Source organism: Trematomus bernacchii, unplaced genomic scaffold (genome assembly GCF_902827165.1).
Source record: "Trematomus bernacchii unplaced genomic scaffold, fTreBer1.1, whole genome shotgun sequence".
In the NCBI taxonomy this organism is placed as follows: Eukaryota; Metazoa; Chordata; class Actinopteri; order Perciformes; family Nototheniidae; genus Trematomus; species Trematomus bernacchii.
In genome coordinates this window covers 4,817,656-4,842,114 of record NW_022987573.1, presented here as the reverse complement: position 1 = coordinate 4,842,114, position 24,459 = coordinate 4,817,656, and the positions used below count along the sequence as shown (strand labels likewise).

General features: G+C 38.6%; 3 protein-coding genes across 10 annotated transcripts; all 3 read right to left on the bottom strand.

The window, feature by feature from the left end:
- Positions 1–1,806: 1,806 nt before the first annotated feature.
- On the bottom strand, positions 1,807–4,462 carry mdfic2 (MyoD family inhibitor domain containing 2). The gene is made up of 3 exons (XM_034126309.1): positions 3,693–4,462; positions 3,053–3,298; positions 1,807–2,159 (listed from the first exon to the last, which is right to left on the bottom strand). The coding sequence occupies exons 1-3, from the start codon at positions 3,823–3,825 to the stop codon at positions 1,897–1,899; spliced, it is 642 nt and encodes a 213-aa protein (XP_033982200.1). The 5' UTR covers positions 3,826–4,462; the 3' UTR covers positions 1,807–1,896.
- Positions 4,463–4,524: 62 nt separating this feature from the next.
- On the bottom strand, positions 4,525–17,759 carry LOC117479368 (forkhead box protein P1-B-like). 8 transcript variants are annotated; one of them, XM_034126307.1, is made up of 16 exons: positions 17,657–17,759; positions 15,036–15,180; positions 10,653–10,763; positions 10,464–10,553; positions 9,193–9,313; positions 8,668–8,770; positions 8,444–8,551; positions 8,093–8,180; positions 7,662–7,739; positions 7,362–7,563; positions 7,090–7,166; positions 6,895–6,996; positions 6,635–6,762; positions 5,758–5,812; positions 5,431–5,591; positions 4,525–5,346 (listed from the first exon to the last, which is right to left on the bottom strand). In XM_034126307.1, the coding sequence occupies exons 2-16, from the start codon at positions 15,054–15,056 to the stop codon at positions 5,193–5,195; spliced, it is 1,599 nt and encodes a 532-aa protein (XP_033982198.1). In that variant the 5' UTR covers positions 15,057–15,180; positions 17,657–17,759; the 3' UTR covers positions 4,525–5,192. The 8 variants fall into 8 exon arrangements, with proteins under 8 accessions (XP_033982198.1, XP_033982194.1, XP_033982195.1 ...); XM_034126303.1 differs by having other exon boundaries at positions 15,040–15,180; XM_034126304.1 differs by having other exon boundaries at positions 7,368–7,563; positions 15,040–15,180.
- A 2,143-nt stretch (positions 17,760–19,902) lies between these two features.
- On the bottom strand, positions 19,903–24,412 carry LOC117479367 (eukaryotic translation initiation factor 4E type 3-like). The gene is made up of 7 exons (XM_034126299.1): positions 23,930–24,412; positions 23,037–23,109; positions 22,425–22,519; positions 22,273–22,333; positions 22,118–22,184; positions 21,841–21,996; positions 19,903–21,747 (listed from the first exon to the last, which is right to left on the bottom strand). Exons 1-7 carry the CDS (start codon positions 24,088–24,090, stop codon positions 21,704–21,706), a joined length of 657 nt encoding a protein of 218 aa, XP_033982190.1. The 5' UTR covers positions 24,091–24,412; the 3' UTR covers positions 19,903–21,703.
- Positions 24,413–24,459: the final 47 nt, after the last annotated feature.

Below are 24,459 nucleotides of genomic sequence, written 5' to 3'. Positions count from 1 at the left end.
ATTCGTGTTCACCAACACGATTTTCTCATTTTTTTCGTGTCACACAGAATGATTTTAAAAGCAATGTATTTCTATTGGTAGTATGTTTCGTGCCTGCACCAAGTCTTTTTGTCCGGTCGGGTCTTGGAAGACCAGAAGCTGTGTGGTTCATAAAAAAAAAATCGTACTCAATATCAAGCCACGATTATTGTTTTTATTTTATATAGTATAATGTCGGACTTTTTTTGCCGTCCGCGAGGAAAAGAAATGGGGCTCAGAGCCTCAGAATACTGAAATCTGTATTTTTTTTAATCTTTTTTTCCTTCTAATTTGTTATTATTTACATTGCTTTTAAAATCGTTCTGTGTGACACGAAAGAAATGGGGAAATCGTGTTGGTTAACACGAATCAATAGATTAATTTCGTGACTATAACACGAAATGCCGTAAGACTTGGTTGGTAGTATCTGGCCATTACCTTTGATATTGCCGTGCCGACCCAAGGCGACAAAGAAACGTAGCAACCAGCCTCCTGTTTCTTCTCAGGTAAACAGTGTCAGCTTTCTTAGCACTTATGCCGTTGTTTTTACTGCGTTTTCCCTGTTAGCACCGTTAGCTGCTAGCCGACCGAGCTAACGCCACAATGAGAACCGTGTGGAGACAACCCCTCTGGTCCGAATCATTAATTGGAAACCTTAGTTTAACGGTTAACTCGATAGATTGTAAAAAGCAAATTACGTTTACGGGTCTTGGTGAGTAATATTATAACTAAATGTGAAAAAAATAAAGTTGTATATGCCTTTTAATTGGCTTTAGGGGGAGCTACTCAAAATCTCACAAACTGCATTGAGAGATGTCATTTGAGGCAGCTTTAATTGGGTCAAACATTTTACAAAATCTGAGGGTGTGGGGATAAGGAAGTAGTGAGTTTTCCGTACCTCTTTTTTCATACCTACTAGTAGTAGGTATGAAAAAAGATGAGTAGTAGCCTACTACTCATCTTGAGTAGTAGGCTACTACTCATCTTTGTTTATGGCTCCTGGCAACATTTTATAAGATAAGGATAAGAATGTGTCGAATATCTCAAATATCTCTGGTTCTGCTGGATCAACTGTGAGATTTTATTAAATACGGTTCCCCAAAAAGAGTGTAATGAATCTTTGAAGTACTCTTTAAGTAAAAAACGATTTTTTTATAAACAAAAACACATTTGCAGAAAAAGAGACAAACTAAAACCTATTAATAATACATATTACAGTGTAGTCCCTTATAGTGTAGTCCCTTTAATGCATAATATCAAGCTATTTCCATTCTAAACTTAGATTTTAACATCCGATATGCGACATGTCATGCTGGAGTGACACTGAAAAGGTACTGGATGTGACAGGGCAGTTCTTGAGTGTGGCTTTGACAACAAATTAGCTATTCTCTGCTTTTATTTAACAACCAACTCAACACAGGATTTCACAGGGTGGCAGTTGTCTCCTGCTGATGTAATGGTGGAGCACAAAAGTTACAGATCATATGCATTTCCCATGAGGCAAGGCAAGTATATTTATTTAGCACATTTCTTCACAAGGCAGGTCTAAGTGCTTTACAAAAAGAGTAAAATCATAAATGACAAAGGACAGATCTATGGAGCATAATAACTGAACACTGCTTCTCCATGTTTAGTTTAGTGACTCTGGGGACAGAAAGCAGACCCATCCCAGAAGACCTGAGAATTTTGGATGGTTCATAATGTAGCACAAGATCAGAAATGTATTTTGGTCCTAAACCATTCAGTGCTTTATAAACATGAAAAAAAAAAAATAACAATTCAGGCAATTCATCACATATGTTTATAAGACAAGACAGTAATTAGGTTTGTTGAGCATTCACGATTTATAATGTTTGTGGTCTTGTTTGAAGTCCTTTCTCAGCGATAGCAGACTTCTGACATCTCCATGGCCAGCTCTATGAGTTCTCCAGCATCCTGACAGGAGCCACAGCAGTTACAGTCCAGCTCCAGCTTGTAATTGCAGCATTCCTGTCCCTGCTGATCTCTTTCACTCAACGCTGTGATGTATTTGTACGAGGGGAAACAGCGAATCACGGCCCTCTCGCATGTATCCGGTATGAGAACCATAAACTCATGGAAACGACAATGCAGGCAGGCGAGGAGAAGTCCTGCACAGTCATCTGGAGGCAGTGACGAGGTAGAAGAAGGGAAAATGAAAAAGAGGAAACATTTATGACCATGATTAAACTAGTTACCAATGAAATACAGATTATATTTAAATACTATTTTAATGATTGTTAAAGCACTCCATTGACAGTTTCATTTCTGAACTACCGATCCCTTATTTCACCTCCCAGCAATTAGATTTGTTTTGCTCTTCGTAAAGCATTATATTTTTTTGTTTAATATGTGCTTTCTTACAGTGGCCCTGAAGTGCAAGTCAAAACAACATTTCACAAAACGCTACAGCAGTTCACAAAACACTTCAAAACATTTTTTATTTTTTGTATTTGATCCGTTCCCAATGAAGTACATATTGTATTTAAAGATAATTGTAATGATTGTTAAAGCACAGCATTGACTGTTTTATTTCTAATATACCCATCCCTTATTTCACCTCCAAGCAATTAGATTGTTTAGCTCTAACTCTCCATTGATACCTTTGAAACCCGTGTAAAGACCTATCCCTTTTAGATCTTATTTATTATCATCAAAAAAATGCCTGACCACCTTTTGGTTTTATCTAATTCTTTTTATTTTATTTTATTTTTTTATGCATGCTGTTCTGATTTCGTCAAGATATTATTTACTTGTATTATTGAATTTACATTTGGTCATTTTTATTTATTTATTTAGTTTTATATGTGCTTTCTAAATTAATCTGACTTGTCTACAAAGAAAGACAAAAATGAAATTTCTCTAACAATTGCGTAGTGTGAAATCTAAAAGAGTCATCCAGTTCACCTAAATATAAATCTCAACTACACCCTTCCTAATCTTGTTAATAACACTACAGTTTCAGGGATTTTCAATGTCATCAATTGTTGTATTTAAGGAGTAATATAAACAGTACCTCCACCTCCTGGCTGGTATGAATCATCAGAGGACAAATGACTGCTGCTGTTCTTCAACTTGTCCGAACACAGGGAGAAGCCGGATCCGCCCCACTTACTGCCACCCAGGGGATCATTGGAACTGGGATCGGTGTCCAGCTTGTCTTGTTCTTGCTCTGAGATGGTGCTCAGTCTGCACACCGCACTGACCGACCTGCCCGTCATCTTTTTGGGTGGACTCTCCATCACCGTCTGAGGGATGCTGCCTTTGAAAGAATGAATGATTTAGGGAAGAAAAATCATAAGAGTAGTGACTGCTACCCTCACAGTCTTGTTTATGTTAGATAAGTTACTCACATCCTCTAGGAGGCAGTTTTAATAATTCAGAGCACCATTAACATGCAGTATTTCAGGGAGGTGAGACTTGAAGCGCATAATGGAGGCTTGTTCAATAAAACTTCAGCAAGGAGAGATTATTGATTTGCAAGCTTTTATTTGGATCTAGTTTCCTGGATTGAATTGGGCAGGAGGAAAATGAATACGGTGTGAAAATATACTCCTCCACAGCGTCCATCAATCACACTGCAGTTTTATTCTGGTTGTGACTAACAATAACTTAATCCAAGCGGTATTTAGCCTGATCAGACAAAAACAACATACCATCACACACATGGTCCTCTATTTTCTCAAGCTCCAATCCATCCTGATTATTCACAGGAAGCTTTACATGAGCGGTCATCTTATGCAGAGTGGAGAAAATACACAGTGAGACACATGCATGCTGAATAATCATAATCACCTAAAGAGCTTCACTGAAGACTGACAGCAATAAATCACAACATCCTGTTTTCCTGTTAAGTGAAGGAATCATGCAATAAATGTGCCTGCATACAAAGGTAGAAAATGAATCAACCCCATTATTAAAAGTTATTAATTCTGTCAAAAATATTTACTTTAAGGTTACCTGTCTTTACTGGTTAAATATCCAACAGTGGGATCGGTAGCAGCAGCAACTGTGAACCCCTTTGTGAGCTCCAGTACCTCCCGTCATCATGCACACACCCACAATGTGAGAACACTCCACATAAATCAATATCCGCCTATCAGGAGGCACAACTACAGATCTGTGATTCATAATGTATGACAGATCCATTCAATTATGTTGTTATGTCAATGGAAAGTCAAGCCGAGTCACTTATCAAACACCTACATACATCGAATGATTTCAGATAACAATATCATTTATATGTAATGATTGTTCTGCAATTTATTACGTTGCCACAACCAGTGCTTCATCTGTTGACGGTAAACGGCTGAATTGATAACGTTTATAAAAACGTCAACATACCACGTGGACAATTTGCCAGCCAGAGCATTTTCTCTCTTCCATTACTGAGAGAAGTGGGGCTGTTAGGCGCCATAATGTCATAATGTGAGACACCGCTTACCGTCAGAGCAATCATAAAACTAGGTAAAAGACACAAACAGTATACACATTTTTCATGAGGGATTTATTATTCATAGATGCATTGGTTTACAACAATGGTAAATCTATATTATCTACTCTTACAAGCTCGATAAGAGCGAATTCTGCAATGTTTGTGGAGGGAATGAAAAAAAGACCAACGAGTATAAAGAAGCTACGTTTTCTTTTGATCAATTGATTATACTTTAAATACAAATATCAGATCATGTTGGCAGTGAATAATTTCATTTAAAAAGCAACCTCTTTCTTTACCTCTCCATATTTTTTTTTAATATATTATGACTAATAGAATCAAATCAGGTAGCGAGGACCCCAACATAGCATTAAGTAGCAATACAGAGGGGGGGGGGGCAGCTTTTCATTGTGAAGTGCTAACTAGCCTTGTTCCCTTTCCTTTGGCTTCTCTGCTCATCCTGGTCCTTTTGTGTACACACATATAAAATAAGAAAATGATTAAGAGACAGCTTCACAAACAAGTTTTTGTGATCTCACTCTACTGTACAGAAAGAACTAGATTAAGAACAAAATGAAACAAATGATGATACAAAATGTCCCCTAGACGAGAGTGTTTGGTTACGTAGATGAAGCAGTCGTTTTTTGGAAACTTTGGGAATATAAAGTCACACAGGCTGTGAGTGAGGCGGCCTCGCAGTGGAGAGTCTTGGACCTCGTGGTCAGAGAGAAGGCACGCGATCAAAATGAAGATTGGGCATCTCCATGTGTTCATCGTGGTTCATCTCCGGGCTGTGGCCGAGCTCGTCTGTGCTCTCCGGAGATTCGTAGGGATAACCTTCACATATCTCCTCATCCTCCTGCTCCTCTTTAATGCTGTGTCAGGGGAAAACAACGTGTAATCAGGACTTGTGATCACATAATTACATTCAATCATGTAGCTCCGGAGAGGACACTTACAAAGCCCGTGGAGGGGACTGTGTAGCGCTGCTGTCACTTTGGTATCCAGACCCATTAGCCAGGGCTCCGTTCATCTGCTCCTGGAGGAGGTGAGGCAGCGAGTGAAATGGGATGCTGCCCAGAGGGTTGTAGAGACAGTTGCTGCCGTCTAGACCACCACTCTGAAAAAAGTAAAAATTCTCATTATAGCACTGCAGCAACACATTACAGATAAAGTCGAGACAATTCCAGAATATTATGAGCATTATGAAGTAAATAGTGTCGTATAACAATTTAACACATTTCAGTTTTTTTAATTGGAAAAAAGGGGCTTTGAGTCAGTCTTACCTGAGGAGCAGACCCCGATACGCTCTGGTTGTTATGTGAGTTTTTCTGCAAGGACCTATAAATAGAGATAAGGAGAAAAGCGACAAAAAGTTATATTTAATTTAGAATCAACACCTTAAGGGCTCGAGATATGCATCATAGATTTGGGCTGGCACTATGGTAAGAGCAATAGTTGGTGCTCGCTGACTGTAGAAGCCATAAAGGTTAATATTAGATGAGTGAAATATCATTCTGAACTCTCATTTTCACTTATCCTAGTCCCAACTCTACACTGCAAAAGAAGGTTTTTTTCCCTATGATATCTACATGGTTCATTCAATGGTTAAGATCATTTATATTCTTTACTTGGATATTATGCATGAAGCAATTAAAGGAATATTTAAGCCCTCTTCTACAGGCGTTTTGGGAGGGAAGTTTAAGAGGGAAATCTGCTGCTGTTCCCTGACTGGTGTAGGAACAGTAACATAGGAGGGTGGGACTTAGTGGGATATCCTTAAACTTATGGCACTGTGACCATCTGCCAAAACACACATTCTGCTCTGTTAGTTTCATTAAATAAACACAAGTTAGGTGTCTGAGTCACCGTGGCAAGACATGACAAGCCGAATAACACAATAACGTGGCGTTTTCAAACACCTGCTGACAGGAGTGTTTCCGAGTGATCAAGGTTGTGGGAAATATCACTTTGTTCTCAAAGGCATCCATTTGCTTGTTTGAACACGCCAAATCTAATTTTGTTTGTGGCGCTGGTGGACTTAGGACTTGCTTACAGTAAATATTGTGTGTACTTATCAGGTGGGGCTTGAAGGTCAGAAAGGGCCTGCTTATCAGACTTGTAGTTCAATCTAAAAACCACCCAGGGTGATAGCGAACGTACCCGGTACCAGCAGCCTTCTGAGGTCGTCTCCTGTGGAACTCGATCTCATCCACTGTCCACACGGCTCCCTTCACATTCTCCAAACGTAAAAAGCATTTATGGAGGCTGAGATTATGTCTGACAGCGTTCTGGAAGATTAAAGAAGAGAATACAATTAGGAATTATTTAGTTATTTGCATCCATGTAGTTACATGAAATGTTTCTGGAGACTTTTTCTGTTTTAGATATGAAAATCTAAAAGACATTAACTCAGTTCATACCTTCCAAGTAGCTGCATTACGCTGGAAATATGCAAAGGTTCTTGTGAACCAGTTGTAGATTTCATTTAACGTCAGCTGGTTGCGAGGAGATTCAAATATTGCCTGATAGAGAAAGAAAGAGCAATGAGATATTAAAAAATCAATTTCTGTTTCTTTATGCATTGGAAGTTTAAAAAGAGAGAAAGTGAATGTTACCTGTCTTATGAGGGATGCGTATGTAAATGGCGGTCTAACTTCTGTGCTTAAGTAGAACTCTTTATTATCAACTATATCTGTGGAAAGACATTAAAAAACTATATTTATTCACCAACATATATACAGAAAGAGCATGAAACAAAGATCATAACATTTCCAATTAAATGAAAATAGAAGCAACTTATAAGCCACCTTTCTGTGTCTCTTAGACATGTGTTCATCTTTGCAGAGACATGTTTCAGCTAAAAAAGAAGAATGAAAAATGGTCTCACCGTTACCTTGGCTGACGGAGCGGCTGTAGCGCCTCCGTACGGGGGTCCCAGTGAACATGCTGTTGGGGGTGAGGACTGAGGGGGATTCAGAGAGCGGCGTCAGGGGGGTGGAGGGAGCCGTGGCACTCTGAGACAAACTCATCTGAGGAGGGCCTTTGGGCATTGTTGCCTGGGAGAAGGACACATTAGGCAACAGATTCACCTGAGAAAAACAAAGCAGTTATGTACAAAACGTCAGCGTTACTGTAGACAAAGCAATATTTATCTTAATTGAAGGAAACAGTTGCAGCAGGTACTTACAGGCTGCGCTGTGGGTTTGGGTTCAGAGGACTTGAGATGAGCCATCATAGCCTGCAGCCGCTCTTTGTCCTTCTTCAACTGCGTTAGAGCGGGACACAGAAATAGAAGTGAGAGAGTTGCTGAATTCACAGCTTGTGTTCGATGAGGAAATTACATTTTGGTGTGGGAATACTTCCAGCATCCTGAGAAGTGTTATTATCTATAGAGACTCACTTCTGTTTCCAGGCCTGGTGTGAAGACAAACCACCACTGCTAACACTTCCTGCATATACTGTCAGTTTATAAAAAAACTCTTCCCTTTCTTTGGCAATAGTCTAAAAGAGGACTGTATATTTCACTCATTAAATCAAAAATATATTGTCCCTTTAGTAATTTTATTTAAAATAAAGAAATACAAAAACAAAACAACAAAGCATTAAGCTTAAGCATACCTGCAGTTCCAGCTGCTGAACCACCTGCATCTGCACACGACACTGTGCTGTGCTCTTGTCATCCAGTATATGTTCACCATTCAAATGCCTGCAGACAAATGCATACAAAATTATTTCACACTATTCGAAAAACGAAGAGGATAATGGCAAATAATCGTAATAATTCGATCTAAAATGATATTGATTTCAACTCACAAATATTAAAATCATCACAGGGCTTAACGTAACAAACAGGGGTATAAATAAATGATTGTAAAATAAGAGGAAACGATTTACGGCTCGTGTGTCTAGATGACTACATCATTAAGTAAACATTACGCCAGCTTCAGAGGAATGCACTCTTTCACTCACTTGAGAAATGCCTGAAAGTCTCCAAACACAGTCTCACAGCCGGGCCATTTACACATGCCATTTCCATAGAGGGCATGGCTATTATGTGTGATCTCATCCAGTGACCCGCTGCAACGAGTACAAAGTTCAAATATTAGTCATACTTCTTAGAGACAACATGTTGGCACAGCTCAAGCACATTAAAAACAGGGTTCATAGAAACTGAAGCTCTGACAGGGCAGTACCTTTCTTTCCTCCTCAGCAAACTGTGAAGACCATTGGTAGATGATTGTTGACTGGAAGACTCTCTGGGGTCTCCACCAGTGGACAGAGTGCTACCATCACAGCCTGAAATAGTATTTATAAATAGATTCTTGTGTTAAAATACACCCGGGTCCTACTACACTTGTATGAGTCACTTTTTAGTTTTAGGAGGAGTTTATTATGTAGTTAGCTTAAATTAAAGCAGACAGTCTTGCAATAAAACCCATCAACTTGAAGGTTTTAATCATCAGTTTTTGTTGAAACTGTTTTAGAAAGGCGGTGAATTAACTTTATGATCATTTTGGAAGATGCAGTCTGTGTTGCCGATAGACTGAGAGGTGTTTCTGTTATAAGGCTACCATTATTGATATAAGTTGGTCAGTTTAACACTTATCAAGGATCAAGGTTTCAACATTTAAACAGACTCCTTGGCTCAGTGGTGTTACCTGAAAGTATTTCAAGGTGTTTTTAAAAAAGCTAGGCAGTAATGAGTGTAAGCAGCGTACCTGTGAGTGCGATGGGGCTGCTGGGTAGGACGGACAGCAGGCCCTGTCTCTGCAGGTTGAGGAGATGTTGCTGCTGCATCTGAAGGAGCTGCTGCTGGATGGCAATCTGCTGCGCTGTCAGCTGGGACAGAGACAGGACATCTGTTAGAAAACACTGTCCTTATGCTTCATGCTGATTCATTGGTTTGGTTTGATTCAGTGATGAGAACACACACACACACACACACACACACACACACACACACACACACACACACACACACACACACACACACACACACACACACACACACACACACACACACACACACCACACACACACACACACACCACACACACACACACACACACACACACACACACACACACACACACACACACACACACACACACACACACACACACACCACACACACACACACACACACACACACACACACACACACACACACACACACACACACACACACACACACACACACACACACACACACACACACACACACACACACACACACAGAAATCAGCTAAAATTACTAGTATTTCCGCCATTTCAGTTGTGTATAAAAGATCTAATGGAAGAAATAGCCACTTTTGTTTTTATCTAAATAGATAAAAGGAAACAGAGCACATTTTTTCGCTAACAGCAGATTAAATATTGGTTTCTTGACTCTACAACCTGCTGTTTCCTTTAACTGAAGATGTCAAGCAAATGCATGCACAGGACACTCTGACAGTCAATGACTCCAAGTGTGAGTTGTGTGACAGAGCAACATGCAGTTCCTGAACATGTGATGCACCATAAAAGGTTCCACTAACAACACGCAACTGCCTTTAAACTAATTGGAAATCATTAGAAATAAGTGCCTCCCACAGCTAAAAGCACCTCCTACGTGATTATGGACTATTACTGTTACAGTTTCACCCTCACTCAGAACTGGATAGTTTGAATGTGATATATCAGTATAATTTAAATTATAGTGATATAATCACTATAATTTAAATGCATTTGTCTTATAACCTGTTGTACTACTGAACTACACTGAAGTAGACTAACACGCAATTCAGGAACTAATTATCTTTGTTGCATGATCACGGAAATAATCAAATATTCATTAACTAGCAATGTTAATAATTAACTGTTTAGCCGTTAACAGACAATGAGAATGTTTAAATGTTAACAAGGGTTGGCTATATGTCCAAAATAAAATTCTAAGTAAGTATTCCTATCATGAACTGATAAAACAATGCGATAATGACTAAAAAGTTACCTCTTGACTAACAATCCCAGCATTCTTCTGCTGCAGCAGCTGGATATTTAGCTGCTCTTGCTGGTTCTTGAAGACCTCTTGAATTTGTTGCTGCAAAAACGTTGATGAAATATTAGTAAGGATAAATAAAAAGCATTGTGTGTCATGTAGGCTTTGATAAACACATGAGTATTCTGAACCATGCATTACCTGGTGTAACATGAGTGCTTTCTGCTGCTGGAGCATGGCCTGGAGCTGCTGGGGACTGAGGACCTGCTGCTGTGGAGCCTCTGCTGGTGGGGTCATCATGGAGACTGGAACCTGCAGCATCCACAGATAAGACATAGCAGTTAAAATCCATAATGCAGAACAAAATAAAAGCCTTTGAAAAGTATATGTGTAGAAGGGGATCATTAAAAACCTGTACTGACTTTAACTCATTCTCTTACGGCCCCTACATACGGCGGCGTGCGTTGAAGCTTGCCGGCGGGCGTGTCTGAAGCTCGACCAACAACCAATCACATGAATCTCCCGCCCCGGCCACACAAGCACGCGGTTTGATTGGCTAGAGCTTGTACTGGCTGACGCTTCCGTCGAAGCTTCAAAAGTAGAACATTGCTCAACTTTTGAAGCGAGCGAAGCAAAGCTTTGCTCCCACAATGCAGTTCGGCAAAGCGTGACGTCACCCCATTCAAAGTGAATGGGCAGAAGCGTTGAAGCTTCAACGCACGCCGCCGTGTGTAGGGGCCGTTATGGTGCAAAAACATTGATATTAAGTAACCAGTCGTGCCAACATTAATTACACTGTAATCTGAGGTTTTTTATTTGAACTGTATTGTAATATTATATTTTAACTGTACTATGTATTATTTTATTGACCTGTACTTAAATCATGTTTTATAATTGTTTGTGTGAGAGATTATGCAATGTTTTTAGTCTTTGTTGATTGTTATGTACCGGCCTGAGGACTGCAGATGGAAATGAGCTATTTGCTATAATCTGGCATAATTCATATCTTCTCTTTTCTGAGATTAATGTATTTGTATGCATGGTCCTTGTTGAAATAAATACATAATATACAAAAATAAAAATTATAATAATTTTAGACAGGCTGTTCAATCTATCTGGGCTGTATTAGAGTGCAGAAAATCAACAAACTATCACTTTTATCAAGGAGTAACCTGCTTTTTGGTTACGCATGTTTACAGAGTTCTAAAATAGATTTTAATAAGAGCACATGAGCAAGACGAAGACTTCGTAAGGGAAATGTTTTCCTGTGACAGAAAGTGTGGCAGGATAAAAAGGAAAACATGTCGTAGTGCATTCTTGTATCCAAAATAATTAAATCCAAAGTTCAACTTAAACTGAAACAAACAGGTCAAAATACACTTCCACTGCGGAGCTGAACCGAGGTCACGTAAAAGTGTTATGTCTCCCACACAACATCACTGATCTGTATACACAGTTACCTTTGCTTTTACACCACATTTATGCTAGCCTTGGTTAATATGATAGTAGGTCCAATAAAAAGGTAGTTTACTTCAATTGCATTGTCACAACACTTCACTTTATGAACATGAAAAAAAAGCAAGCCAATCAAAACCAATTAATTTGTTGTTTAAAAGCTTTGCAGGAAACAGGTTATATCAGTGCAAGTCAACATGTTGTTCTTTATTTTTTCCTGTTGCCTTTGTGTTAAGTTAGTGGGTTTACTGTAGACTCCAGTACATGAACAACAACTGGAAGGGACCCACTATATACACACAAGTAATATCAAACTGCCTTTTTTTAAATTATAAATGATGATGATAATTTTCAATCGATTATTCATTTCATCTTTATGATGTCAGAAAATCGTGAAAAAAAACATATGACCTCCCACAGCCCAATGTGCGTCTTAAGAAGTATTTCCTGTCCGAGCAACAGTCCTAAGCCTAAAAGCAATTGGTTAAATACGAAATTATGATAAATTAAAGAATTAAAACCTCATGTTTGAACCAGCAAATGACTGACATTGTTTTAAAAGAAATGAATAAACCGATAACTCAATCATAATAAATGCCACTTTTTTTTCTCCAGCATTTTCTGCTGGTCGACTTCACTGTTGGCAGTTTGTTGCAGCTTTATAAATAACTAAAGTCACTCACAGTAGTTCTGCTTATTATTTATTCACCATTCACAGGTCAATCTATCGGGCTGAACCTGACTATATTCCCACTTCTGCTCAAAATGAAGCATAGAAAAACAACAACATTGGATGACCTCAGGGAAATAGAACTCCATCAAAACAACAACAACAACAACAACCAGTGCTACAAAAACAACAACAACATCCTCTGTGAGGCACGCAGCAATTACCACACCACCCCCCTCACTGTCAAGCCTCACAGCTAGAGGGCTGTTTACAGTAAACACAAACAGAGTAATCAAAATCGCAGAGACATATAAATAATGAATATAAAAAGCATACAGAGCCTGTTTATGAAAACAGAACTTGAGATTCGTATTTTAATTAAGGTCTGAATCACAAACAAACATGTCTCTCCCAGGCAGGGTCTGTTTTGAATGGGGTAAACAAACTGACAGTGAATTTCACAGGCTTTGGGCTTACAATAACAGACGACTGCCTCCTACTTTGTCCTTTCTTATGAAATTCAATCCTCCAGAGGTGGCCGACAAAGCAGTGAAAACAGGTCTATCCCACAAAGAGAGCCAGTTGGCCCCCTCTATTTTTCTGTGGACACCATCAACACAACAACAGCCTCTGCCTAATCCCTGTTGCCATGGTAGCCAGCAAGTCCAAACATCTTCTGTTGTTGTTATTGTTGAAAGTCATACCAGTGAGCAACTGAGTGTAAACACGGATCTGTTCCTGCAAGACTGGTCTTGTGAACTCTGAGATGACTGACAGCAAACAGGAACGCTACAAACTCACTGAGAGACAAACTCAATCGGCTTTCTCCTGTGAAATCTCATTTTCACTAACACAATGGATGTGGCCCAAAAAAACATGGATATATTCAGTAATAAACTCAACTGAAAATGAAGGGATCTAAAAATATGTAATTACAAAATACAAGCTTATTTTCATTGACAAACATAGATTACACAGAAGCTTCTAAATTAAATAATAAAACATGATTAAATAAATAGCATAAAATAAATGAGTTTGACCAACCTGATAGTCTCCATTGAAAAGTCTGTCTTTCTCCTCAGCAGTAATGTTCTGCCTGTCTAACAGAGCTCCGCTAACCTACATGATGTGAGCAACAAAACTAATAATATGACACTGATCCCTCGCCCAGCAGGAGCAGGAGCCGGCTCCCCCGCCCCACCCCCCCCTCCCAGCCTCAGAAAAACCTCCCCCATCCCCCTGCTTTTCTCTAGCAGAAATATAAAACACTGCAGTTTGGAGAACCTGAGAAACTCACAGTGAAATGTTCAAGGTTGCAATGTTACAAGACAAAACACCCCATATTCTCACAAACGGACAAGAGCAGATAAATGTTTGTATACCAGTCCAGCATTACATACTGTATATTTAAATGTAGAATAACTAATGGGGATGAACACTTTAGTGAAGTAAAAGAAGGATCCGTTGCAATAGTTATTTTTTTGAGAACAAACATGCCTCTCTGCAGCTGTATGGTGTTATTACAAAGTAAAAGAACTGCACTCGACAGCAGAATAAAGCTTTTCTGAAAACAACAGCATTGCTTCAGGACTGCAACAAACTATTCATTATGTATGAATCAGCACACTGATAAAAGTTTGGTCTGAAATAAGTCCACTGTGAGTTCCTACAGCCAAGAGTGACGTCTGAACATTGCTTTCTTAAAACAAGAAACTGTTGATAACCAACACATGAAGCAAAACAAGCTGACACTCCTCACGACTGTGACGGTTGACTTTAATGGCCCACTTTAAATTCAAACAGTTAGAAATCAAGACTTAGCAATCCTAGATCTGAGCACACAAACGCGTTCCTTTTCTTTAATGCCAACACACATTTGTTAGAACCTAGATTTAACAACAACATGTCATCAATATCACCAATATGCTAAAGTAAATGTTATTGATTCCACTGCATTGAGAGCAGTGAACCTCCAAAAACCACAACAATGTAAGAAAAGGGATGCAAATTAAAAATATGTTCATTATTGATTTATCTACAAATTGTTTTCTTAATATCCATTCATTAGTATTTTCACATCACAAAGTCCATTGCTTAAGGTCTATGCGACATCTTCAAACTACTTGGTTTGTCTCCAACAGTCCAAAGGGCAAAGATATCCTGTTTACTATCATGTTAGACATAAAAAAAAGAATTACACTTTCACATTTGTAAGCTGGATCCAGGAAATGCCTGAAAAGTTTGGCTTGAAAGTGTTTAAAGTATGCAGCTATCAAAATAACTGTTGCTCAATTTCCCTTTGAAGTAGTCAAATACAACTGAAGTATAGCATCTAGTGTTTTCACAATACTGGAAGGTTTCATATTTTCGGTGCAATATGCAAAGAAAAACCCTACATATATTGCAACTTTTGTAGAAAATATTGATTTTAAAATCTGTGTGTTGCAGCTGGGAGTGACTGACCCTTGGTGCCTCGGCATGAGGAGTCTGGCTGCCCCTCACTCCACTCTCATTCTCGATATTATTCCCGTTCTCTGTCTGACTCGCTGGAATGACGTGGCTTGTGGGTTCTGACCCAGACTCATGCATCTGGACTCCAACGACCTGAGGAAGGAAATGCATATGAATGAAAACCACTGTATAAAGCAGATCAATAATAATGACATGCAGGGAATAGACAAGAAGAATATATCTACCACTGTCTGGGTGTGTTTGACAAGCCTTTTACTTTACAAGGTGATAAGGTCCATTCTTAGAAAGATTTAACAATATAAAAATGGAGGAACCAATAACACATTCATTCACCATGTCAAATAAACTTAACCTCAAATGTGAAAATGGACAGTACTAAAAGTTAAGAAGTACACTGTTATAGCTTTCCCCAGCAAGACAAACATTCTCTTCAACAAGTGAGAGAGGAACATGTTAGGTCTATTTGTTGAATAACCGAGTGCTGCCATGACTACTGTAAACACAGGGGCCCTGGGTCTGTGTTTATGTGCAAACATATCTTCCTTCTGGAACAATTTACCATTAACCAGGTGGTGCGATAAACGGCTGTGGCAGTCGTACAATGCACAAATAAGCTTTTATGTATACAGCTTGGGCGTGTTTGAGGTAAAAGCTAAGCAGCATAAACAAAGGTAAATAAAGCAAGCAAACAAATAATGTGAGCAGATGGAAACTTACACAGAAAGCCTCGAATGAAAAAGACCACCGAGCCTCAAAGATAATGTCATTATTCTTCGGCTTACCCAACTATCACATTCACATATTGAGAATCTGTTAATCTATCAATCAGTTGAGAGCCCCACTGAAAGCCAACATCAACATTTGGGCAACATCTGACAGAAGAAATTATAAGACTTACAGTTACAAATGGAAGAAGGAAAACCGCTCCCCGTGTTTCCTGCATTTGTCTGAATAGTGACTACTGAACAGTTAGTTATGTCTAGCTGCAGCAACGCGTCATCATTTTGACGATTAAAACAAAGGTAATTCCTGCAATCCAAACCATAAACATATCTAATCAAAAGAGGCAGATTTGGTTGAGGTTTTCCACTCTGTTTACTTTTGCTTTCAGGATTATTTCTGAAGACAAAGGGCAGTGTTTCCTGTAGACATTTTTGAAGACGTCAGGGGTGATTAAGGTTGTGGAACCAGGATGAACACTGGGTTTTCAAAACAGCCTTATCTGGATACTGTAATAATATGATAATTGGGAAGTCATGCTGCAGTGCAACCGTTTTTAAAGAGGAACTGTGTAATCAGTACATGATTAATTTCTACTTTATTTATTTTTAACACAGGGGCAACCCTCCAGCAGTGGGGGCCACTTCTCTTCAAAGAATGCAGAGGAAACCCTGCAGAGAGGCCTTTCCTAGGAATGAGTAAACAATATACACCCTTTTTCTTAAGAATATCGTTTTGGACAAATGGTTTCACACAAGCTTTTAGTTGGCATCATCCAAATGGATAAACACAAGGAAACTAAAGCAATTGAAATAAACAAAAAAATATACTTTTAAATCAATCATGCTAAAATATGTTTATACCAACTGGTTAACATTTATACAGACACATTCCCCAGATTCCCCACAATTTATCAGAAACACATTTTTGCAAGTTCACATTTACTGATACTGTAGAGTGCAGACCAAACATTCTTACATCAGCTTTCAGGGACAAATTGTGTCTTTGGTAATGTATTGCATAGATTTATTTGCAGCAGTGCATTATGATATGAGCATTTTGTAACAAGCAAAGACGTTTCACATTTAATACAGTATTCCCACTGATACATAACTTCACTATTATCAAACTATGGTTAGTGTATTAACCTACCTATAACTACAACTGATAACCACAAAAGCCTCTGATATTTGAGTTTTTAATGCACTTAACCAGTTTGGTTTCATTACACATTGTTTTATTCTTCGGTGCCGACTGATACTCGTCAGTGCGACCATTTACAATCTTACAAATGTCGATAACCTTGAAGATTTAATACCGTAGAAAGTTATAACCTCAGCTTATCTGCGTTAAATTAAATCTGATTAAAGCTGGTTCATTCCGTCTGAAGTTTACTTAGCAACACTTCCAGACACAATTTCGACAGACAATCAAACCCTAAAGCTTATAAGGTACGTAAGTTACGTTGCTAATGAGCGTTATCTGAAGTAACGTCAGGTACATTTGTAGCTACAATAAGTTAGCCTGATATGAATGGAGTCAATATCCGTTAACGCCAACCACTGCAGTCTGATGTCCACAATGAGGACTTGAGCCTTTAACGAGGCACTAACACCGAGAAAGACCAGGTTTAACGCTGTGTTAACCAACATTAATATCATAGAGTAGGCTGTCTTTGAAGAACACATGTTAGCTAGTATAACAAATTGTGAGCGACGGGAGGTAACGTTTGTGTTAACAGAACAACAAAAGCTAGCTTTCCTAACGCTAGCCTGTATGAAACGCTTCTCTCAGCCATTCGTTTTGACACCCCGTAATATCACATTAAATCCAACGTTAAATTAACTCCAGTGAGTGTAAGCACACTGTTTAAGTAAGCTTTACTCACCGAATTGCGTGCGGGCGGACAGTCTTTTGCTCGGCGTGGTGTCTGAGGATCAGCCCTCGGAGCTCTGCCTCCTTCCCCTGTAGCGAGCTAGCCACAAGTTGCTAACAGAGGGCGTGGCTTAGGTGAAAGTAAACATTGGTGACGTCACGCGAGACTTCAGTTAAAGAAAGTATTTATTGTATCTATTTCATTTGCCCATACAAAATCAACCAATGCAATTATTATTGGGGGTGAACATCTTGTCAATTAGTTGGAATGTAATGATGAACAGTTTATGGTTGACCTATTTAAAAAGTCAAATTCATAAAGCTAAATAAGCCAACAAAGCTAAAGAAATGCATGTCAGTAGCTAAATATCTTACTCTTCATCATGACTTCTAATTTAGTTCAGTTTTTCTTTCTTCAGTAGTTGAAAGGGTATGTCTCGTTATTTGTACATTCTTATAACCTGAAACGCATAACAATTACTTGAGTATGTATACTACTACATGTATTTAGTAACTTGTTACTTGACAGATTTGGATTAATTATGTGAAATATAATCAACACTTAAATCAGACTTTAGTTACACCTGGAGTAGATACACGAGCTACCCTACAGTATACAAATGAATTAAAAGTAGCTGCACCTTTACCAGCTTTGATAAACACATTAATGCATCAATAATTATAATCAAAACATATATTATTCTGAAATGGACAAAATGCATAATGAATACTTTTTACTTTTTGAACTTGAAGTATATGTTTATGCTAATACTTTATTACTTTTACTTGAATAGCAATTAATGCTGGACTTTTACTTGTAACAGAGTTACACGTGGGTACTTCTACTTTTACTCAAGTACACGATCTGAGTAGTTCTCCAACCTCTGGTAACCAGGCAAAGGCAGAGGTGAAAACTATGTCTCCCTGCATCACTAACCAAACATGGCTCAGTCATAAAAAGGAATTTCATCAAGATTGTACAATCCAACAACAACACAAACATCCTGCTCAGTACTGTCTGTGAACAGATGCATTGCACATCGATGCTGCATACTGTAGATTACTGTAATTGTAAGGACAGTACTGCATTCATACAAGATACGAGAGGATCGTTCCAAATGTATCCTGTAAACTGTGGTTTGTCCATGCATTGATAAAACCACAAGAGGGAGACAGTTTCCATCTGGAAGTCATGAAATGGTGGCTCCCTATTCTTAAGGTCAACTAGGGGCATGGGTCTGAGTGAAATTAAAGCCTTTCAGTGCCTCAGTTTGTTCCAATGGCCACAAAAAGACTTCCAGTTTGATTTGAACATATTTTTAATAGCTGCTTGAGAAAAAAGTCCTTTGGGATTACTAAAACATGTCTTTATTTGATTTAATGCGATAGCAATTTAATTAGTGGAAAATAGACGTTATCAAATTCATGTATACATCTAAGAGTTGAACACAATTCCTACAAAGACAAACCCCTAACCCTGACCCAAAAACTGGATCTATGTTGGTAATGTGATGTTTTTTTTTTTAGTTCAATGCAATATGGATATTCACATCACACATACAGTACAGCAAGTATTCCAAACAGCAAATGTTGAAAGTTTAGGCATCTTTATTTCTCAAACACGTGTAAAACTAACAGAGAAACATGACAATTTCACATGCTGAACACAGAGGACATTCTAAACTGCTGGTAAACACAAGGCACCATCCAAGATCAACAATCAGTTACAAAGTCTGAGGACTGAAGTGAGTGGTCAACATTATGTGCAAGGGTACAGAAGTATACACGCCTGCACACATCCGCCCACACACACACACACACACGCCCACACACACGCCCACACACACACCCACACACACACACACACACACACACACGCCCCCCTCCAGAGACCCTGGGTTGGGGAGATCTGCTTTTTAACATACTCTGCCGCCGTTCCGTGGTCCAGCCCCGTCCTGTACTTTTTAACCAGTCTTTTAAAACGGTCTTGTTCTAACAGAGCTTTTATAATGCTTTTTAAAGGGTTTTTATAAGGTCTTTGTAGGGCTATGTTTATGGAGTTTTTTAATGTTTTTTTAAACACACTCATTTACCGAGAGCCAGTGCACCACGCAGGGCTCCTCCGGAGCCCTACACTCTTCCATAACCTAACCCAAAAACTGGATCTATGTTGGTAATGTGATGTTTTTTTTTTAGTTCAATGCAATATGGATATTCACATCACACATACAGTACAGCAAGTATTCCAAACAGCAAATGTTGAAAGTTTAGGCATCTTTATTTCTCAAACACGTGTAAAACTAACAGAGAAACATGACAATTTCACATGCTGAACACAGAGGACATTCTAAACTGCTGGTAAACACAAGGCACCATCCAAGATCAACAATCAGTTACAAAGTCTGAGGACTGAAGTGAGTGGTCAACATTATGTGCAAGGGTACAGGAGTATTCTCTTATCCTGCATGCATTAGGTGCTTATATGACACCAACACAAGAATGAAGAGAAAATAAAGCAAATTTGGCCAAGTCGGTGGTCTGAAAACTAACTTCTCCTGTCAATATTCTTTAGAAGAGGATCCAAGGCAAGACAGCATCATCATAAATACTTTAACATTTGATTAGATTGATAAAATCACAGCAGCAGTGTTTCATTGCAACATAGACAATTACTTCAAATGTCTAGGTAGTACAGTACTAGTACTCGAAAGAATCAGCTCTGCTCTTTGCAGCCTACAATATTCAATCTGACTCCCTCTTCTCAAACAAACACAGAAGAGGTGCCTTTGGTGAGATGTATAATGGTTCAACATTTCCAGAATATAATTAGGATTCAATAATACAAAAACAGTCTTTTACATCACCACTGAAATAAATCTTAAAAGCTATGGTTATCAGAGACACTGAGATGTGTCTTGGTGACATAGTGAATATTCATCTCTGAGTAGCTTTCATACAGATTTTACCCTGATGCAGTGGTTGCATTACTTCACCAAACACATACAGTTTGTACTAATACACTCAAATAGGCCTCAAGCAGTCCCTCTAGGAGTAAGATTAAGAGCAACATCTTTTTTTTCTGCTGATGTCCCTGCATGTGACGTATTTTTCTGGGTCATGTGCATGTTCACATTTTTCCTAGGGCCAGTATTATCTACAAGGGTCAGGCTTCACAGATTCCATTTTAACACAGGTCATATGAATACATAAAAAACACAACATGTCGTCTAAACATCTCTAGTTACTATTAAAAGCAGAAAAAATAAACGGCTTTACATTTCATCAGATAAGGTGACATAAACCAGAGTGGGTTTGGTCTCAGTTATTTCAACACACACACACACAGTAAGAAACAAAATGCTTGACTTGAGACAGATGCTTAAACAAAATGACAACCAAGACACAGCAAAACTGCTGGGAATTCTACAGAATAGAAATGATTGCATATATGTCTCAGCATCTACTCATGATTTGTGTACTGAGGTCATTTAATTGTATCAGGAACATATTCCTTTAAACAATCCGCTCGTATCCTAAAAAAGTCAATAAAGAATGTGCAATTTTCGGCTCAAATATCAGTATTAGAGCATACAAACTATTTATGATAGGCAAACGTTTTTTGGCTGTAACGTATAAAACACTGATAAACTCACTAGAAAAGCCTTACATTGCTTTGCCTTCTTTTAGATCCAAAGAGACCTAGCTTTGTGCTCATGAAATAAAACTAAATATGCTAAAATACATCTAAAAATGTCCGACATGTACATGATCTGCTGTTTTGATTAAAGATTTGCAAAATGTTAAAGTATAAAAACACACAAACACTACAGATAAAAGTCAAGGTAACATTTTTTTTTTTCTTTTGACTAAAGTGAAAGTATTTTGGATAATTCTATGACAGTAGTGATTGAGAATCATAAACCATGGGCTACATTTTGAGGTAATCAAGATGATCGAGATGAAGCAACTATAAACTCTATTGCTTCAATATGTGAGCAAATATTATCCAAAACATCCAAAAATAAATGTACGTCTCATGGGCTGTGATGTGCAAAATACCCTAACGTCTTCGCCCTCCTTCAAAAGCGTGGTGCTCCTCGTGTGCTAAAATACAAGCAAAACAACAATTACTCACATGTCATTGTGTCATTGTCAACCGCCTCAAAATAGCATTATGTCGTTGAAGAAAATACTCACGTTTGTAAAACACAGCTTTAAAAGGGATATTGGGAAGGAGCTCATTGATCCTGCTTAAGATGTTTGAATCGTTAGCACAAGAAGCGTTTCCGTTCCAGACCTGAAACACATCTTCTCTGTCTCTTACGCTGACGCTGACACCCACTACTTCATCATCTGCAAGAATGAGAGCAGATGAGGATGAGATTCATGCAATTTAGTTAAAGTATTGTATACGCAAAATGCAAGGCTCTGCAAAAGCCTCTTGATTTTAACATAACTCAATCAAGAAACTGACCTGAGGGACAATAATCACTGAACTGCTCTCCAATAATAGCCAAAAGCAACTCCTTCCACACAACAGGCTGTAAAACAAAAGACAACATAGTTAAAAAAACATATAAGTAATAAGTAAATTGTACATAAAATGTATGTATTGATAATGTCACTTACAGTGCATTCCTTGGGTACTTTCATCTTCCAGACACCACCTTTAGCATTGCTTTCTTCTTCCCTAGATGCAAACAATAAGACAGTGTTACACAAACCAATTAGCTTCAAACACTACGAGCCCATACATGCTGTATTGTTACATTTAAACTTACCAGAGTGGTTTTCTTTCTCCTCTCATCAGATGATAGCTACATCTCATTAGCAAGCTGGAGACGCTGGGTATGTTGTTGTAAACTCTCCAAAAGTTCTACTCCAGGGTCAATGAGGAAGGGAAGAAAACACATGTTTTAGTGAGCTCTTTACTGGCACAGGGAGGGCACACTTGGCCGTGTTAATGTATCACATTTGTTACGATGTAGAAAATCACTGCCAAAGATCTTTTCCTCATTGCCCTTAACCACACACACACTCTTTATCCAACATCGATGTGGTTACGTATTTATGAAGTGGTACTTGAGCTCTATAACAGGTTGCCATAATCACATAATAATAATGGCAGTAATCAGTAATTTGGTAACTATACAGATTTACAGCAGGGGTTACGATGTCAACATTTTTAACACATGCTATGTAGCTCTCTAAACTCGTTATTAGTAAGGAGATAATGACACACACCAATGCCAACAGTGCATTTGAAAAAAATATGTATTGCTATTGAACCTTCAGATTTCCCCCCATAATGCTATTGTTTGCTATTGAAATGTGTCAATACCTCCACACAATGTAGAGGTTATGAAACTATTCAAGATTGTAAAGACTCTCACCTGGACGGTCTCTACGGTGTAGATTTTCTTCAAGTTTGACTCACATTCAGCTGCTGTAGTTCCTGGGAGAGATCTAACAAAAATAAATAATAATTTATGTGAATTTAGAAGTCAAAAGCTTGTTCAGAATGTAGTTCCTCTTATCTTATCTAGCTTAGCATCGCCCTAATGCATTATTTCCAGTGCTACATTACTCAGACATTTTTCAGCTGTTTGCTGAGCAGACGTGTGGGGGGGGGGGGGGGGGGGGGGAATCAAATGACAAATAATCCAGAGTAAACAACACTGACCCCGTTTGAACACAGCACCCTCTGACGTGTTACTCAACTCACGGTCACCTGTGTTAACCTCTGTTGTTGCCTAACATTCATTCTGAAATAACTCTTTATATAATAACTTTAAATTGGGAAGTTTTTATAAAGCAATGGCTTGGTAAGTTTTAACTAAACACAAATTCAACACATGAGGAGTGACACCATTAGTTTTTAACACATTTCTTATAACGGCTCCGGATGAGCTGACCTTGTTTTAAATATAGTTATTATGATTAACCAGTTATTAATAAGTACGCCCTTTTGTTTCCTTTATGATCCTTCCAGCAAGTATGTAGGTCAGAGAAAAAACAACAACAAAAGCTGCCATTACAAAATTGCAAGGAACTGTTTGTTGTTATGTTATTATTATGCCATTTAATAAACCAGACAATACCTAAATAGCTGTTAAACACACAATATGTGTTCTGGGTTGGAAAAAATGCCGATTTATAGCAGGCCTGATACATTGTGATGTCTCTTCTTTGTTCTCATCAAAAGGTCAGCAACAAAGAGTTCCCCGACTTGACACTCATGACAATATAACGATCAAGGGAAACAAATACACAAGCAGTGTCTTACCTATCAAGCCAGAAGGTCCAAGAAGAATGTAAAGGCAGAGTGTCGTTGTCATTGTCCCTTGAAATCCTCCCTAAATCGTTGTTGTTGTTTTGAATGTTGTGCTCCAGCAGACTGGGGCTGGATGGTGTGCTCAGTTGTAATGCAGCTACAGGAACTGCCATTGTTTCCTCTTAAAACCCGAAAGACTTCGTTAAAACTAGCCGGTCTCTTGTGCAGATGTTTCACCCGGGCTGTCGTTATATATATAGGTTGGTAGGGTAAAATTAACCCCGATCAGCTGTTGAATCATTGGACGCTCCACCGGTTTGCACCGTCAGAGAAGCGATGACGCCCGCTGACCGTGATCTGTGAGAGACCCAGAAGTTTCTGTCACTGAAGTCCACAAATGCTTTAATTGAAACTACATATAGTGCTATAATAATAAACACTATTTCAATGAAGACTTATATTCCGTTTCTGTGAGGGCATTCAAATCAAATGCTTTGTTGATCTCAGACAAACCCCCCAGGAAGTGCGCCGGAAGTTGAGGC